Consider the following 18,793-nt stretch of genomic DNA (forward strand, 5'->3'; position numbering starts at 1 on the left):
TAAGATGTGAATGTTTTTACGATTTTTATAACAGTTAAGCTGGCTAAATTAAAAGTATTCCATTGTGTCATTGTTATCCTATCATAAAAAGTAATGCACTGTATTTTAATTTAAATAAAAAAGAAAGAAGGCGACAACAGTAAAATACTTGTAATTTTCCATTTCACGGCCCTTTTGCTGGTCACATGATTGTTGCCAGCTAATACAGTAACAGTATAGTTGGTGTTTGGCTGAAGACCCTCAATCAAAACCTGAAAAACAAAGACCTATATTGGTTATACTATACTAGCTTTAGTTACATCATTTCTTTGATGCAATTTATTTGATTTTAGAATTAGTCTATTGCATAGTTTGTTAAATAAGGTATATTATACTGAAAAACACAACATAATACACCACAGATTTTAAAAAACAATAATAATTTAGCGATAAAAAAATTTAGTCAAACTTATCTAAAAAGTGATACAATAAAATACCGTGTTAAAATTAAAATTATTTTTGTTAAAACAACTAGTTTGTATTTAAGTTAAGTACAATAAGTTTTGATGCAAACCTCAGAGCTGGTTGTGTTTCCAACTCCAGATGATGAAACTGAGGAAAGCCAGTTTCGAACTTCAGGTACAACACTGACTGTATAATACACTGCTTTCTGTACACTTAACCACCTGATCGTCATTGTATCATTCGTTACATCACGACATTCAACTGACCTTGGCTTCATAAGCTCTGCAATAAAAAAAATGATTTAAATGAACAGTTTGTGGATAACACAAATAAAATCCCGGTAGGCTTTATAGTATACTATGTATGTTTAATGCATTGGGCCATTCCTTGCACAGATCCCAGGTCTCCTGACAACATAGAGTATTACTTATATAGGGTACTGTGAAATCAAACAGTGTTTCTAGTTATACCTGTAAAAGTTTGTCTTGAAACAGACAAGCTGTCTGTGTGTTGGTTTACTGCCTTGAGTGTGACCTTGTACTTGACCCCTGCCTCGAGGTCACTAAAGGTCACATCAGAGTATGTGATGTTTATGTAATAAACACTATCCAGGCTTGGATAGATTCTTAAAGGAGGTGTAAACGTGAATCGACGACCAGGGGTAAATATCTTGCTTCGGTACGTCACCGGTTGAACAATTTGATCGGAATCGTCAGATAGAGTTCGCCGGACACGCTTCTGCCTGCTTTTGCTGTTAATAGTATTGGGTTTATTCTATTTGCTTTAAATGATGAATAAAATACATTGATTCATTCAGTGAAGCAGCAACAGTGCCATAACTTTATTTCTGTATTGCTTCATACACCTTGTGCGGAAATAAAGTATTTAACATTTCTTTGTGTGACTGACAATTTGAACAACTCACTGGTTATTACCACTAGGTCGGACCACAAATTTTTTTTTTTAGTTTTTTTATCAGTTACCTCTCATCTGTGGAACGCCGGACACGAAAACCAGTTTCACCGTTCCTTGATAACCTGATGACATCAGTGAATAAAGTGGAGTTAATACTGGATGAAGCTACTGGTTGTGATTCGTTTCGCAATGGCATCAGAATAACACTGTAAAAAATTGCGTGTTTATAAAAAAAATTCAGCAAAAACATAGAAATTAAAAGAAAAGTTAAAATAATTGATACCTAAGGTAAAAACCTAGTCTGTTTACCTATATATCACAGCATTCGTGACTGAACCCCATCTTAAGGCTAACTTGGTATCAGAGACATCTATAATGGCAACTTGTTGAGGTCGTGGAAGTTCTGTGAAAAGTTTTTCAATAATCAACATTTGGATACAAAATTCTTTCACATGTAGTTCCATGTAAATAAAGTCAATGTGTGCCATTTGGTATACATTAATTTGAATATGAGCTATGAATTGTTTAAATAAGTTGACCAATACTGAGCAAACCAATGTAAAGATAAGGGCATGAATACTGAAGCTTATTCATTTTCACACCACAACTATGTTAGCAGTTTGATTGTTAAAGATAAAAACTTGCCAATGGTTATTTGTTACATATTAATTCTCTTTTTCTAACTGTTGCAATGATTTACTTGTGTATTGTATAATCTCAGACACCCTGCTTTGTGTATTATCATTCACAGCAACCATCCAAACACGGAATGGTTGGTTTGGTGGTAGGACATCTAACGTGTAGGTTGGAACATCTGTAGTGTATCGATATGTCTCTGGTTCAGCTGGGTAACGAACTGCAGCCAACCTGTTAAATGTTTGCTTTCATTAGTTTGTTCAGCTGTTAGAGCTGTGCAAACAAATAAAAATTTTGGAAACCAGAAAAAAAACAGATTATTTAATGATAGTTTAAATGGAAGAATATGTAACAAATATTTATTCCTTGTACAGTTTGCACAAGACATATATACTGTAAAGAGAAAGTATTTACCTTAAGTGAAATGGCAGCATAAATACATTTCATGGTAAATAGTTTAATTTTTTAGAAGGTGATTTAGTTTTTTATGAGTGTAAATACTATTTTGATTATATCTGAGCCACTACAAATTCACTATCACAGGCAGGTAATGAAATGATCTTAAAAACACAAAAAAATATGTTGCAATATACCTGAACTCATCACGACCCTCAACATCAGACCATTCCAATCTAATTGTGGAGTCGGTTACTTCTGCAACTGTGAAATTTTCTGGTGTGGGCAAATCTGACCAATAAAAGTGTAAGAAGAAAATGTTAGAAAACAGTTGGCAAGATTCCCAAATATGTATTAAAACATGTTTTTGTTTGTTGTAATACAGTAACCCTACCAGTAAAGGTGTCAATATGAGATGGCAGACTTCTTGTGTATTTGTTTTGTGCCAATATAGAGATTTGATAAAGTGTGTTTGGCATCAATCCATGCAGGTGGATCTCAGCACTTGTTACATTCCGATAGGTTGGTGTTTGACCTGGAATAAAATAGTCTGTGTTTTTTACTGGACCTTCAATTCGGTAAGGATGAATTGAATAAACAAATGTCAAGTGTTAAGTACAGCTACAATACTATAATGAAGCTGAACTGGCCAAATTATCTTAATCTTAAAATCGCATACACTGTAAAATATCATCAACTTGAAAACAATATAGCTGGTTTAAAACAGTTGGGATAGGAGTTCTATGGTTAATCTGGTAAAAACATTAAAGCAGTAATTTGTATACTGTTAGAGATCACCCACGTCTTATCCTTGAATTGCTGGCAACAAAAGTAACATTGTAAAACTGAGCATTCTCTACAGGTGTCCACTGCAGTAACAAAGCATCTGTTGTTTTTTGTTCAGGCACCACATTTAATGTTGGTGGTGAAGGGAGGCGTGTGAATGCTGATGCTTCGACAACAAAACTTGTTGTGTTCTCATTAACAGCTGTAGAAAAATTCCAGCTTAAAGTTTTGCCTGACTAAAAGTAGCTTAAAATTTTTTAACTGTTTTTTTTTTAATTCGGTCGATAAAAAAGTACTAAATGTTAAGTCTGTCATAGCATAGTGCCACTAGAAAAATTTTGCTTTCCTGCAGAAAAAATAATTTCAAAGCTGCTACTTTTGTGAGCATGTGTAGCAGAACAAGAAAACTTGTACCATGACTCTTAGTTGGCTGGCAAAACAAGGAGTTTTAGGAACAAATATTTCATTAAAGTTAAAAATGTTAAATGTATGTAAAAGAGAATTTACCTGTAAGCCTGAACGTGTAGTTGGTGCTTGGTTGCAGCATAGTTACAACAGTTTGATGATGAGTGACATTCAACGAGCGAAAATGATTAAGGTCAACTACACCTAGTTAAAATTTTATTTTTATTAACTTTGTGTAACTGATGACCTCAAAATGCAAGTAAATAATTCATCAATTTTTTTACGTATGATCAGATGTAGGCTATATATTTGTTCTTATAACAATTTACAAATTAACTAAATTACAGACAAACCTTTTATACGATAATAAAAAATTCCAGTAATAAACAAAAATATTACATACTGCAAATTACATTAACTATGATTTCTGTGCAAACAAAACCACATTGAACCTGTTCTGGTGGGTGTGTATAGTATTTCTATGTTGTAGTACGTCATTCCTTCTACCAGCTCCCACATAAGAACTACAGTTGATGAACGAACTGTTGTCTCGTTAATATGAAAGTTTGCTGGTGAGTTTAATTCTACAGGGATTGAAAAGCTACTTCAGCATGTTATGTTTAAAATATAACATCTCAAATAAAACTTTCGATAAAAAGGTACTTTTACTCTCATTGAGCAACTTTTCTTGTGGATGAATCATTGTAAAAGACACAAGTTCACATATACTGATGGTGTTGCTACGTATGAAAACAATTTTAAGCAATTATACATTTGTTGAACTACAGTACAATACAAAGACATTTAATGCCAAAGCTTTAAAACCACTTAAGAACTGCTTACATATGAAAATACGTATATAAACACGACATACGGTGGGCTCTATTAACTTATTGTTATCTTCCCTTAACTGATTGTTGTATTTTTTTCTAAGTGAGACATATTTACTAACTTGTGTACTGCCGTATAATACTTGGGTTGCTCTGTACTTCTCTTTTTCCTGACACAATAACAATTTCGTATCTTGTAGCTGGAACCATGTTCGTCAGGGTTACATTTGTACTGTTGGTTCGTCCTTGTCCAACTACATCACTGGGTAGTTCATTTTCACCTAAGGTTTTGCAACAACAATCATTATCAAATGTTTTCTTTTATTAAATTATAATATTCACAACTTTAAAGTTACAAATCCTTTCGCACAGTTGATGTACTACTGTTTTGTTTAATAAAAATACACATTAAACTTCATCAGTTAGAGACAAAAAAAAAGTAAGACATTACGCTATAAATCGGAATAAAATTTTGAATTTTTTGTACTTTACCTTGCCACACAGCGTGTTCTACACTGTCAAAGCCATGCTCACACTCCAAACTGACTGATTCAACTCTGGGATAAGAATAGGTCCAGTATACAGCATGTTGTCTGTATTCTGCAGGTATTTCATTTTCTGCAGAACTTGTGTTTCTTGGGATGACTGTAAAAGAAGGTATAAAGAAAACAGTTATATTGGAAATCAGAAATATTTTAAATGCGAATTGACAAGTGTTATAGTTACAGTACTTCTATTTTTGAAAACTACTTATTTGGGGCCTGCTAACGGGTTTTGTTATTGTAAATTCAACTAAATTCTTAATTGTTAACTAGAACACGTATTACCCTATGGTTTTCTACTTAACAGTCTCTTTTATTCATTGCAAGCTGGATAGGTATAAATAAAACAAACCCTGGTTTGCATACATTTAGGCACAAAAACTAAAAAAAAAATTGTTTACAAAATTCTTGAAATTTTACTTTGTCCAATTGTCCTTCCCACACCGCTGCAGTCATATACAAGTAGAAGGTAAGTGTCTGCATGAGGAACTGGTGACCAGGTAACCCTCATTGAAGTATTCATCACATCTTCATACTTGATGCTCACATTGAGTGGCTGTGACAACCCTAAAAATATATTATAAAAAATAAGATTTGAATCGAAGGGGGAAAGCATTAATGTAGGTAAATGGTGAAACAAAATCATGAAAAAATGTATTTAGGGCTCAACATAACAATCTTGTTAAAACTGTCCTGCATTTATGCACAAAAATGTACTCTTTATGGAAAGTATTACTGTATGTGAAATAATGAAAAATAAATTCAGGACTATAAGTTGAGGTATAAGTATAATAAACTAAAATAAAATTTAAAAAATCAGTGTGGCTATTAGTAAATCAAAATTACTTGTAAACTGCTCAACCACTGCAGGCAGACTCGCCGTATCGAAAACTTTGTGATTTTTTGCCACAACAGTGATATGGTAGAGTGTTCCCGGGATTAAATTCTCCAGCTTCATGTATTCCTTTGCAGTGTTGCCCATATTAATAAGGCCAGTGGCATTAGAATTAATGCTGACATTATACCACTCAGCTCCACCCATTCTTTCCCATCTAACAACCAGAGACTTGTCCTTCACATGCGCTTGGTCGACGTTGAGCATGAGCAACTGCTTCAACCCTAGCAGAACAAGTTGCTGAAGGTATATTAAACATAAAATCATTGACAGTAAGTATTATATATTATAACTGGTGATGATTTTAAGGTCATTTACAATAGTACACATTTATGTAAAAATAAATCATTTTATGAGTGTTTTAAAATGAATTTTAAACTACTTGGTGAATAAACCAACTCTACATATATAATAGGAAAGGAAGCTTTTAAGCAAACAAAAGTGAATTTGAATTGGTATTAATTTTTGAAAAATTTTTGAAGTTTTACTTGTATAGACAATTGCAACTCCTGGCAAACTGTTGGTAAACTCATTTCTGGCGAAAATTTCTAGTTGATACTTTGATGCATCATTCAGATCGTCCAGCAAATGATATGTTGTGTTTACTATGTAGTTCTAAAAGGTTAAAAAACAACTTAGTAACCATTTGCTTTTTTTCTAGCAAGCTAACACTTTTTCACACACAAACCAAAACCTTTACTACACATGTATTCTAACAAGCATGCAATGTTGTTAGTTTCTACCAGCAGCTACTTCTACTTCTATGTTGTGCAATTAGTATCTGCAGCTGTGGTTTTCATATGGCCAAACTTTTATATTTGTTATTGTATACATATAGAAGTATTGCATGTAAATTTGGAATTAGCATTTGTTGATTACAAATATTTTATAATTGTTTCAATGAGCCATATTATAAAACAGGTTTAAAACCACGGACTCTGCAGTTTTATAGCACACTTCTAATCTACCATCACACTGCTACATATCTACAAACACGTTTTAATTGCTAGGAATGCAGTTAGACACACAACCCACCATTCGACGCTTTTTCCCATTTACATAAAACTGAAAGATAGAAAATTGTCCATACACAATGGATAAGGGAAAAAAAAATTGAAACAAAGAAATTTCAAAACAGCTCATCTGCCTGGCAGCAACAGTTTAGATAAAGAAACAGAAAAGTTAAATAAACGATTCTGTTTTGGCGAATGAAAAAAACAATTTGTAGGTACACCTAACAACCAATTAATATTTTTGTTTGTGTTATGCATAAATTTGATTTAGTTTTCACAATTAAAAACACCATCAACAGGTGTATTATATACTAAGCAAAAAACTTACCTTTACTATTTCATTGTCATGATAGTTTCGCAATATCACTTGGTAGGTTGTAGCTCCTACAACAGGAGCCCATTTGGACAACACGCTATGATCAGTCACATTCGATATACGTATAGACCTAGTGGTTGGTAGTTCTAAAAAAAAGAATGTATGTATAAAACTTACAGAAAATTTAAAAGGTATAGTAGGGTGGAAGAAGATTGAACAGCTTTTCATTATATTTTCTTTCCATTTGATAGTAAACAAAGTACATTCAAAGAGTTAAATACATTTCTTCACGACTTCCATAGACCATTGTTAATTGTTTAAAATAAGATCAGGATATTTGGGAATTATGTGCTAAAGGTGTTTCATCTTTCTTATATAAAGTTTTAAATAAAGTATTTATATTGCAACAATAATAAAACTAATTTTGGTTATGTTAATTTTTAAGCACTGGTGATGCTTAAAAATAAAAATGCTTGTTTAATATTTTTTTGTTTTAACTTTCTGTTTTAAATCAAAATTTTAAGAAGAGCAGATAATAAATAGGTTTACTTGTGTATAGAGACAATCTCATGACAGGACTGGACGCTCTGTCATTGAAAGCTTGGTATGTAACAAGGTATTGAGTTGCCGGTTGTAAACCTTGGAAGAGAACCTGTGATCCAGTAGTGTTTTCCCTTCTGACTTCCTAAAAAATATTTGAAAAAATTTGAACATTTTAAAATATATAAAGAAATGCTTCAAAACCGGTATTTTTAAATATTTTTAAAGATGTGGCTCAGATAAAACTGCAAACAGAGTTATGTTAAGGTGAATAATATTTATAACGAAAAAAGGTTGAATTCTTGTACACAATAAAAAAAGTATTGAAGCCTATGCACTAAATTGAAAAAACAGACATGATTTACATAAGTGTCTCCTCCAGATTCATATTGATACAGAATGAGAGTGTAATGCACAGAAAGGCGTGGTATCTCCCAAGATATCTCTATATGAGTACTTGATGTGTTTGCAATTACAAGTTCTGGAGGTAGTTCAATTCCTGTGGCAAATTTTTAAAATAAAAAGTTTTCCAAACTGTATTTTGTGATCAAAGTTTTGTAATATAATAATGCAGTTTAGGCAGATGTAAAACTAATGTTGAACTGCAGAATTTGTTACATTATATTATCTGAACAAAGAAATGCTTCACTTTAAACATAGAAAAGATAAAAGTATAACAGAAAAATAAAATTCCGAAGCTAATTGACTGTTACTTAAATTATAATTTCATAAAATTTACTTGTGACAAATTCAGCCAAGGATGGTGGACCCTCAGAGTTTCTATTCTGTGCAGTTACTTTCACTTGGTAAACGTATCCAGGACTTAATCTTCGAATTGTTGTCGATTCAGTAGATACTGTGCCCAAACCGGAGAACATGATATTGGGGGGAACAATTTCAACCTGTTGACCATGATTATTAGATTATTGTTTTTTTTAACATTTTGATTTGTCAGGTTGATTAGATTGAACTAAAAGCATGGATTTTTGGTTGGATGGTATTATAGTGTAAGAAATGAAGTTATTTTTTCTGGTGTCAGTAAAATCATTCGTGGGCACAAACTGAGTTTCAAAAATAATGTACTTTACAATGTTTTAGTTTGCCCCAATCACAACCTATAAGCAAACAGACAACATTTTTATACACGCATCACATTACTGCTGCATATATTAATTTAATATTATATCAACCCAATAAATATGTTTCTTGAAAAAAGCCAAACTGTATATTTAAATTCAACAGAGTTTTTATAAAAACGAAAAGTTTAAGTAGATATTACCTTGTATGTTAAAGCAACTGGTGTTGGGGACCATGTAACAAGTACACTGCTCGATGAAATGTTACCAACTGGTAAAGTAAGGTCCACCACAGGACCAGGAACTATTTTTTTAGGAAAACAATAATTATTAAATTCTAGAAAAGGATTGAAGAAAATGAAATATGAATACTTATTACTAAAAACATTTTACCAATTAGATATTTTGAAAATAAAAAGTCAGTGCAGGAAAGGCATGAATATGGACAAACTGCGTGATTTAATTGTAAAATACAAAAATCTAGATATGACCACACTCCCAAACTATATTAGATCCCTCTAAAAATTAATTTACAACACTACACACAGTCAATAGTTCAGTTTGGACTGAAGAAAAAAAGGCATTTTAGAAATACTCCATCTTTCCTCATGAATATTAAACATGAAAAGCCAGTTAAAATTAAATAAATTAGTCATGGAATTTGCGTCACTCTGCGGCTCTTTCGGCAGCTACCAAATTAAAGTTTTGACCAAATTCCAACACACGATCTTATCAAGTATGAAAGCGTGGTTATAAATAATGAAAGGAATGCATTGGAATTATTACCCATCACTGCATACCTGTCGTACTATCTGCACATCTCCAGCTCCCAGGCTCTGTGTGGGCGTTTGCATAATTTAGGAGTGAAATTATTTTACAGCAGGAAAAATTAAGTAGGAATTAATGGCTTCAAATTAGTTTTTGATAAGACAATTTATTTAAAGTAATAAGCATACTTTTCCTAAGGTAATTTATAGGGTTTTTTTTATTCAATAAGTATTTTTACAGAAATAAAATTAAATCACTCAATAAAAAATACCATTTCATAAGTGAACTTTATATTTAATAAATATTCATAAAGAAATAAGATTAAACCACTAATTAAAAAACATACTAATTTATTTTTAGAAGTTAATAACTTTCTACATATTAATTTAATTACTTGCCCAAATATTTTTATAAAACAATTCAAACTTACGAGTTTGAAAAGTGATTTCTTTTGGTTCACTGCAGCCGTTAACATGGTGTGCCACAACATCAACAACATAAGTTGTGTCCGCATCAAGGTCTCTGAAGGTTGCTTCTAATTCAAATACATCACCAGCCCCACGTATGCAAGTGGATGCTGGTGTTTTCACTCTTACTGTGTACCTAGGAAAATATATTACAAAATCACTAGCTGAAAAATTAAAGGTTAAATTAGGCAAATAATAGGAATAAAAAGTAATTGTGTGTTTTTTCTTGGTAAATATAGACGGACAACTAACAAATTACTGTTAAGCATTTTTAAATACATATCTAATTATTGTATAATAATGAAGTCTAAATGTAATTTCACAAACCAGTCAGCGGCATCTACTTCTGACCAATACACTCGTGCAGCTGTAGAGTACAGTCGATCATAATTGATTTCAGTTGGTGCATCAATGTCTAAATTAAAACAAATTCAAAAAATGTCACCCATGTTTTACTATGTGCAATTCATATTATTCAAAATATAAAATCTAACTTTTACCTTCATCGCAATTATCTGCTGCCCTTCTAAAAATATCATGACTTTCAACCCAATCATCATGGATGGCAGTTGCCTTTACATACCCCTTATATAGGACAGAAAGCAAGCACAGAAGAATAATCACAGTTGACGAAAATGCACATCTGCTACCAACCATTCTGGTAACAGTTTACTGCACTTGCATTTGTTATTAAGTTTCTGAAGTTCGAATAAATTTCAGGTGAATTTTTCTAAAAAAAAGAATAACAAAGTGAGAAAACAAAACTGCCGCAAAATTTTAAAAAAATTATAAAATTAAGTTAAAACGCTCTGCTTACCTGATCCTTGCAATCTACAATGTGTAGTGCAGCAAATAAATTATGCGAGTTTGCATTTTTACCTTTTGAAAATTGCTGATTAATAATTGAAGTGTGGAGTGTGTTGTTATCCACCTTCCCATGCATAACATTAATAATTAAGGAGATGTATATTAATAACATCTACTTGACCAGGTAATTGGAGAGATAACAGGAAATTTATTTGGATAAAGTCGCTGTTTTGCTAAAGGAACGAAATTAAAAGCAAAATTCAAACGTTTATCATTTTGGTCGATTTAAAATACTTTAATTGCATACATAATTTCAGTTCATGAAATAAAGGAATAACAGATTCGGTTAAAACATGACACAAGTACTTACTGCCACGCAACATAAGAAAATTGGTCTAAAACACAGTAACACTTGGTATTTGAATTTTACTCAAGAATATAATTTAAAATAATAAAAAAGAGCTCATAAAATTAAGAAAAATAAAAACAATTAAATAGAGACAAGGCATTTAAATACTATATGCATTGTGCAATGTACCAATTGTCAGGTTTATGGCACAAATTCAATTGCACATATTAAAAAACCCAAGTCACCATTTCACATGTATAATCACATTCTTAAACAATTAAAAATTACATTATATAAAATTGAATCAATAAAAGTCATGTTTAAATATGCTATAATGTAAAATTAGTTTTGTTTTATGTTCCTGGCGAGTCTTTTTGAAGGAAGCAAATGTTTGGGCATAACTCTTACTGATAAAACAGATAAAGAGCAATATAGAAGATAGTTTGAGAGCAAGAAACTTCAAGGGTACCTATAAGCTGACCTAACCCAGGCCAATTCATATTCATAACTAAATGAAGCAAATGAAGCGCATTCAAAACCATAACTGCTGTAAATAAAACATGGGACAGATCACTTGTTTGATCACGATATGGAAAAACACCCCACGACCGCATTACTTTATCTTCATGCTGGGGAGTTCAATTTCTTGTTAAATTTTCCCAACTTTTCTAAATCTAAGTTCGTCCAAGTCCATCTCTGGTTGATGTCGTTTGCTTTGCAAGGCAACAAGATCACTTTCTTTGCTTCTGCATCAGCTGTGGCACAATGACCAGTGATGCCATGAATTAGTGTGTCATCCTGGTGGAAAGTACAAGATTTAATTCTAATCATTAAATATATTTGTAATTATTCATCAAAATATTTTTTTGGTTAATTAAATTGTTTTATTTCAATTCATTGCTAAGCATTAAGTTTTTTTTATATTTGCTAATCATCAGATTTCAAATACTTATTTAGTTATTTATTTACATTTTTTTACATTAATTTAATGTTAACTAAACACTTAGAAATATTCAGTAACACGATTCATAACAATTACTATACCTTCTATTTTCAACACTACAAATTATCTGCAACCATTGTTATAAATCACCTTATACTTCCATAGTTGGTTTCCATACTGTCCATGACACTGCCATAACACCACAGGTGAGTTAAGACCTTGGCCATCAAGGCAAAACTTACGAGCCTTGTCCATGCTTGTACCTGGTCGAATGTCTTCTTTCCAAGTCAATATGAAGCTCTAAAATATTAAATAAATTTATAGGCGGCAAACCTGGGGTGGCAGGGTAGACACGCTACCCTTGATTTTTTGTCTTATATTAATAAGTTAACATTGGAATCAAAGAAAGGATTTTGTTAAACAGAAATCTGTGTTCAAGCATCCCTGCCTCCCCTACTTTTAATGAAGTTTGGCGCCTATGACTGAATGACGTTTGTTTGGTTACACTAATGAAGATCGGAAAAGTTTACAAAGGGAAGATAGGAAGCAAAGGTAACAACAGTTATAACAAGCTTATGGATAAACACAACTTATTAGATAAAAAGGCGTGACCGTTACATTCTAGTGAGCGGTAACTCCAAAATTCCAAATTGCCTTAAATTTCTAACGTTTTAAATCATTTAATTTAGCTGCCCTTTAAGTTAGCAGGATCAAACTATAGTTCCATCTTTTTGAACAAACGTAAAGATGACACCATGTAAAATTAAACCAAGTAAAAACAAATACTCTTATGTTCAAGGCATCATACAGTTCAAACCAGAACAGGTTTAATATTTTAACACAGAATACCTGATCTGCAGTCCCTTCTTCCCTGCATGGCATTAAAGATAAAGGAGCTCCTTCCTTTTTATACAATCCATCTAAACATCTCTTTGATCCTTCATTTGAAAGCTGAAAGTGAAGTCAGTAATTTGACCAAAGTTTTAGGATATGATTAGTGATTACACAACCAATATCTTATTCTAATTCAATTGTAGGTACTATTGATAATTTGATACTATATAAGGCATTGACTAAGATAGCAGTACAGGTATAGGTATGATATAGGTATAATTTTTATAGTTTAATTCAATTGTTGGTATTATTGTAACTGTACAAGTTATTGACTGAGTAAAATATTGTTTGTAGGCAGTTGTAACACGGTAAAGGTATGATTATGCATGCTGTAGTGTAATGTACATGTATGATTAACCTTTATTAGTTAAATGGCATTGAACAAATGTAAAAAGGAATTCCTAGATCGTTTCTTTGCGCTCATATCCATACACCTATTTATATGAAATTTATCAAAAATTAAAAAATTGTTTAACAAATAAATCTAAATATCGAACGCAATACAAAAGAAAAGAGAATATAAATAACAATTCTGTTATAACACAACCTTATCTAGCCCCTGCATAAGCCTTAATGTTTTAATGGCTAAACAGTGTCCATCAATCTGCATAACATTACCAAACATTAAAAAAAAATTTTAAGCAGTTCCTACCATTCCCCATGCAGCAGGTTCTGGCATAACAGGAGGATAGTGTTTTATAATATCTGGAGCAACTTCTTTCATGAACCAATCAAACGAGCGACATTCCAACAACTCCCGAAGAGCTTTTTGCTTGCTGAGGTCACCAGGGTGAATACCACGTACGTGAGGTCGCTTCTTGTAAAAATATTCAGCGTATTCATCCATCCATACTTCTGCCACTCGCTTGAAATTCTGTGTCAAAGTATTTTGTTAATTGTATTGAAACTGTGTTGAAGTAGGGGGCTGTGTTGGGAATGGGGTTGAGAACAGAGTTGCACTGGTCACATGAATGGCTTATCTTAAGCGAAAGTGTTGGGGTAACGGGCCAAATCTGGTATAAGTTCAAGGTCCGCAATAGGAACCCCACCCACATAGAATGGAATTAGATTATCCTAAGAGGTGAAAATAGTGGGAAACCAATGACTGCGGAGAGGTCAGAAACCTGTGACTGGCTAAAAACAATATATATATAATATACATACAAAAATATTTACTAAAAAAACTATTGCTTGGGAAATTGTGATTTATTTTTACTCTTTTTTTAATAACTGGATGTAATACTCTTACTGGTAGAAAAAACTTAAGAAAAAGTAGACATACTTTATACCCATTCCCATTAGCATTCTGACCATAGCAATTAAGTTATTATGTTGTAAACATTACCTTGTTAATGTTTGTGCCTGGAGGAAGTGAGTATGGCATGAACTCTCTGTATATATGACCGACCCTTGAGCAAGGTGCATCTAATATCTTTCCTCCACACATCCATGCCTGTTATGTGTTATAACAAAAATTATAGCAAAAAAATATCTTTAGCAAAAAATTTTAGAAGAATTATTTTTTTGCAGAAACTTTTAGAACAAATTTTTTTTAAGAACAAAAATTATTTAGAAAAATTAAAAAAATCTTTTACAAAATTTACTATTAGCAGTTTTAAGTATCGTGTTATGCCTTGGAGCAAAAACAAACAGCAGAAAATCACCTTAAATGAAAGTTCATATTGTTCCCCGCCCCATATCTCCAATCCATCATCATATTCTCCAATCTCCTTGAAATACAAGCGATCGATGGCAAACAAACCACCCGCCATAACTGGATCCCTAATAAAAGTTTCAGCGAGATTTTACAATCAGATAATAATAACATAATTACATTATTTTTTTATTAGTCTCTTCGATTACAGTACAAAGAATTAGAAATAATAAAAAGGAAAAACAGAATATAGCGACAAAACAACAGCTGTTAAAACACGCTTAGTCACTTACAGATAAAAACATATTTACATTTATTTGGAAAAAATGCATTTTGATTTTTCACTTTTTAGTCAAACAGCTAAACAAATACAACTTACTCAAATGGGTCAGATGGGTCTTTCAGTTGTTTCTCAGGTGGTATTGGAATCCTCTTGTAATAAAGCTCCCAATCAAATGCCCCTCTCATGGCATCACCAGGTTGGGTGAGATAGTGAAAATCATCTTTGTTAATTATGTCAATCATGGGACATGTTATCACTTTTCTGTCCAATGCGATAGGTTCTGTAAAAAATCCAAAAAAGTAATCACCCACAAAGTAACATTCATGGTAACTTGTAGGCTGACAAGAGGTATGTGAAACAGAACACTCGTTTAGCAAGTTACACTTATTCTGTAAGGAATTGTGAGGGTTTAATTTAACCGAATAAGGGTTAAGCCTTTAGGGTTTAGCGCTAGTTTGCTACTCTAACCCTATAACTTAAACGATAGTAACTGGAACTCTGGAAGTTGTTCATTACCCTGATAGTAACAGGATAGAGTCTAAAATTAAAATTTATTGGGTGAGAATTACCAGGTTTTTGAATTCCTTTATGTGATTTTGTAGATTTCAGTAGGCCACTGTTTTTTAATGATTCAACTATATAAGTTTTAATTTTTAAGCAACGCGAGATATTGGTTAATGTAGTAACAGGATATCACTAAAACACGTTTTTGTAACACGAACTGTTGTAGATGACAGTAAATTAATGACCGAGGGCTGGTAGACAATCCACTGTGAGGAAACTGGTGCACACTGCCTTTCACTGAGGTGTGTATATATGGATGTTATAAAACAAGAGGATAAGACCATTTTAGCCTGATTCACTACAACATTTTTACATATATAACAAACAAATTAAAAATATGTGACATATTAATGTCAGTAATACAACTGTGCATGTGAATGACTCAATTAAAAAGTAAAGGTATATGACAATTTTCATTGGCATAACAAACGAATTAACAGAATTATAACCATCTTTCATTTTCTGTAAAATCATTTTCTGTAAAATATATTATAATATAAAGGGAACCTATACATGTAAACTACAACCCTTGAAATATACGTGCAAACTGTGACTTGATGCCATCTGCATTTAACAATTATTTGCCTTTTTTAGTGTTAGTTTCCAGGGCAAACTCCTAACATTTTAATATAAATACTTAATAATACCTACCTAATAATGGTGGCAACCAGTTATTGGTTACTTCCACATGAGAATCCAAGATAACGATGGTGTTTCCTTTTGCTTGATGAACCCCAGCCAACCTGGCACGAATCAGACCTTCCCTCTTAGCAAGTCTTACCAACTTTACTTGGCGGTATTTCGAAAGTTCTTGGTCCAAACTTGATTTCAAGTGATCTGAAAGTGTGTTTTTAAATTGCTGTTTTAAACACTGACACAGCTTTTAAATTTTGTTAGGTGTCTACACAAACAAGCAGAGCAAAAGTATATTACATTCAACATATTATTCAATGAGGTTTTCTATGTTTGATGACTATGAGTGTAACTGTATTAATATTGTATTCAACATATTATTCAATGAGGTTTTCTATGTTTGATGACTAAGAATGAAACGGTATTTTAATACTGTCACCTTAGATTTTGCTATAAATTCAAGAACAGTGACCACTCTGTCTCTTACCCACTGTACTACAGTCGTCTACAAGAATAATTTCTCTGAGCAGAATCTTTGGCGTTCTGTTTATGATGCTGTGTATAGTTCGAAGCAGAGTAGTTCTCCCTTCATTGTGAAATGGGATGATGATAGAAGCATCTGGAAGCTGGGCTAAGTACTTGCGTGAGGCGCAGCTAAAAAAATGTCGTTTTTAATTTGCATAGTCAATAGTTATGCAAGAAATGTATGGAATGAAGACAATCTAAAAAAATTCCAAATTGTTTGAATTTATGAACAGTTTAAAGTACATGCATGAGGCACAGCTAAAAAGTTATCATTTAAAGTTTTTAAACATTTGCATTTAATTTATTTCCTATTTAATATAAGCAAAGGCAAGTCGGAAGACGGACTAAACGTCGGGAAAACAGTATTTTTTTTATACCAGATGAGCCGTTGAAATATTATTTACATTATGCCTGGTAGCTGAAGTAACAAAATATTTGCGTTTTAATTTTCTTATGCACATCATGCATGAAATGAAACTATTTCAACAATACCAAGTTGTTTGAATTTATGAATGGTTGAATTGTTTAGAGTTTCATTTTGTTTTATGAGATATGTCATATATAGATTTATTTTTCACTTTAAAAATGCAAAATCTCAAATTGTGTCAAATTTATTGAAGCAGTTTTATAAGTGTCCCATTAGATAATTTATTAATTAGAGACTCTTGAATCTTACTTTTTATGTCGAATGTCAGGCAAGGAGCGATTGAGAGAAATCCTATTGCTGACCAAAATATTGAAACCATTCTCTGAATAAGCACTCCTACTTCGTTCTTCTGTACTTAAATGAACTGCTACTCCCAATTCTCCTGGTCCTGTGTAAAGTATAAGTGTTAACTATTTACAGTGTTTCAAAAAACTGAACACTGTGACAAAAAAGACAAAGTATTTCCATTCAAACAACTAATAAAGTTCACCCATAAAGTTACCTATTCTTTTACGATCCTGATATACTGCATTAGGGTTATGCCAGTCTATCTTGGTATTTGAGTCCAATAGAAACTGAGGTGAATCTTCCTGAACGAATAAATATGAATATGACTGTGTTTTCAGATAGAAAAGTTTGGTTCTTACGAAAATATTTTTTACAACTTTTTGGACAAGTTTTTTATCAACATTTTGTTGTGGTTTTTAGACACCAAATGTAGTCAGTTGTTATAAAGCAGTAATATTTACCAACCAATGTTTGGATTTCAGAAATTAGCGGAATGGATCTTGGGAGTAAACCTAGCATTTTACTTGGGAAGTAATTTGTTTGCGCAATTCATTCCAATCTGGACTATTACTGTTACAGTATGTAGCGCAGCGTTTAATGATATGTCACCAGTCTGCTGAGTATGGCAGTTCCTGACGGGATCTCGCTTGTGCAAGACAGTTATTTTTCTAGGGGTTAGAGGTTAGAGGTTTAAATTTATGTGTGTAAACCGTAAAACTAACTGCTCCCCACGTATAGAGAAACGAATTTGACATCCCCTTCTAGCGGAAATTGTCTACCTACTTCTTCTTGTACTGTCATGTATTAAAAATCGACGTTCACATACATTTCGAAGCCACATTGGAAAATCCTACTTAATTATTACGTATTTTTTTCATTGTTCAAATTATTGACATGGGTGGAACAACTTATGGCGTGCATAACGGACAGTTTGTAAAAAAATCGCTTGTGCACCTGACATACTCCACAGACTGGTTATGTCATTTGTCGTTACTTTAACTAACAATTTTTAATGGTACATGTAATTTAAGGCAACAACTTGTTTTTTATGGATGACGTATCATACAACATACATACCCCTTGCGGTATTACACCATGGGACTTTTCGCGTATATCATCAATCCAGTCCGCATCTCTTTCGGCGACGAAACTGAGTTCTGTATTTGTACGCTTCTGCAGCTCGTTTATTAAAAAGATTAGAGAGAAACCAAACGATAAACCGATTACGCACTTTCTCAGTTTAAACCTCATATTACGCGACCAGAATCCCGTAAACTGGACTGCAACAATCACAGTAAAACAGCTGATTAAAAATGTTTAATATGGGGACTCACCCGAAAAGAAAGAAGGGAGCTTCATGCTCCGCTGATTTTCGTTTTCACAAAAATTTTAGGAAT

The 18,793-nt window shown here is 32.5% G+C and overlaps 2 protein-coding genes across 2 annotated transcripts in view; both read right to left on the reverse strand.

The window, feature by feature from the left end:
- LOC149740533 (uncharacterized) overlaps positions 1-10,909 on the reverse strand; it is a 38,531-nt gene extending 27,622 nt beyond the window's left edge. Inside the window, exons 1-25 of the mRNA XM_089872127.1 lie at positions 10,530-10,909; positions 10,357-10,444; positions 9,993-10,165; positions 9,595-9,630; positions 8,998-9,098; positions 8,458-8,620; positions 8,084-8,217; positions 7,728-7,863; positions 7,191-7,324; positions 6,338-6,464; positions 5,801-6,073; positions 5,375-5,521; positions 4,905-5,057; positions 4,535-4,693; positions 4,035-4,166; positions 3,685-3,786; positions 3,194-3,379; positions 2,786-2,926; positions 2,589-2,682; positions 2,060-2,226; positions 1,669-1,903; positions 1,428-1,565; positions 915-1,195; positions 554-726; positions 149-251 (exon numbers count right to left, since the gene is read on the reverse strand). Coding sequence (XP_089728253.1) covers positions 149-251; positions 554-726; positions 915-1,195; positions 1,428-1,565; positions 1,669-1,903; positions 2,060-2,226; positions 2,589-2,682; positions 2,786-2,926; positions 3,194-3,379; positions 3,685-3,786; positions 4,035-4,166; positions 4,535-4,693; positions 4,905-5,057; positions 5,375-5,521; positions 5,801-6,073; positions 6,338-6,464; positions 7,191-7,324; positions 7,728-7,863; positions 8,084-8,217; positions 8,458-8,620; positions 8,998-9,098; positions 9,595-9,630; positions 9,993-10,165; positions 10,357-10,444; positions 10,530-10,686 — 3,733 coding nt within the window. The 5' untranslated portion in view covers positions 10,687-10,909. The remainder of the gene's footprint in view (positions 1-148; positions 252-553; positions 727-914; positions 1,196-1,427; positions 1,566-1,668; positions 1,904-2,059; positions 2,227-2,588; positions 2,683-2,785; positions 2,927-3,193; positions 3,380-3,684; positions 3,787-4,034; positions 4,167-4,534; positions 4,694-4,904; positions 5,058-5,374; positions 5,522-5,800; positions 6,074-6,337; positions 6,465-7,190; positions 7,325-7,727; positions 7,864-8,083; positions 8,218-8,457; positions 8,621-8,997; positions 9,099-9,594; positions 9,631-9,992; positions 10,166-10,356; positions 10,445-10,529) is intronic.
- Positions 10,910-11,024: 115 nt separating this feature from the next.
- Positions 11,025-18,720, reverse strand: LOC149740535 (polypeptide N-acetylgalactosaminyltransferase-like 6). The gene is made up of 12 exons (XM_089872004.1): positions 18,474-18,720; positions 17,611-17,698; positions 17,358-17,496; positions 16,644-16,810; positions 16,175-16,360; positions 15,056-15,239; positions 14,687-14,804; positions 14,368-14,475; positions 13,675-13,896; positions 12,978-13,079; positions 12,279-12,428; positions 11,025-11,983 (listed from the first exon to the last, which is right to left on the reverse strand). The coding sequence occupies exons 1-12, from the start codon at positions 18,645-18,647 to the stop codon at positions 11,810-11,812; spliced, it is 1,812 nt and encodes a 603-aa protein (XP_089728130.1). The 5' UTR covers positions 18,648-18,720; the 3' UTR covers positions 11,025-11,809.
- Positions 18,721-18,793: the final 73 nt, after the last annotated feature.

Source organism: Ciona robusta, chromosome 2 (assembly GCF_009617815.1).
Source record: "Ciona robusta chromosome 2, ASM961781v2".
Taxonomy (NCBI): domain Eukaryota; kingdom Metazoa; phylum Chordata; class Ascidiacea; order Phlebobranchia; family Cionidae; genus Ciona; species Ciona robusta.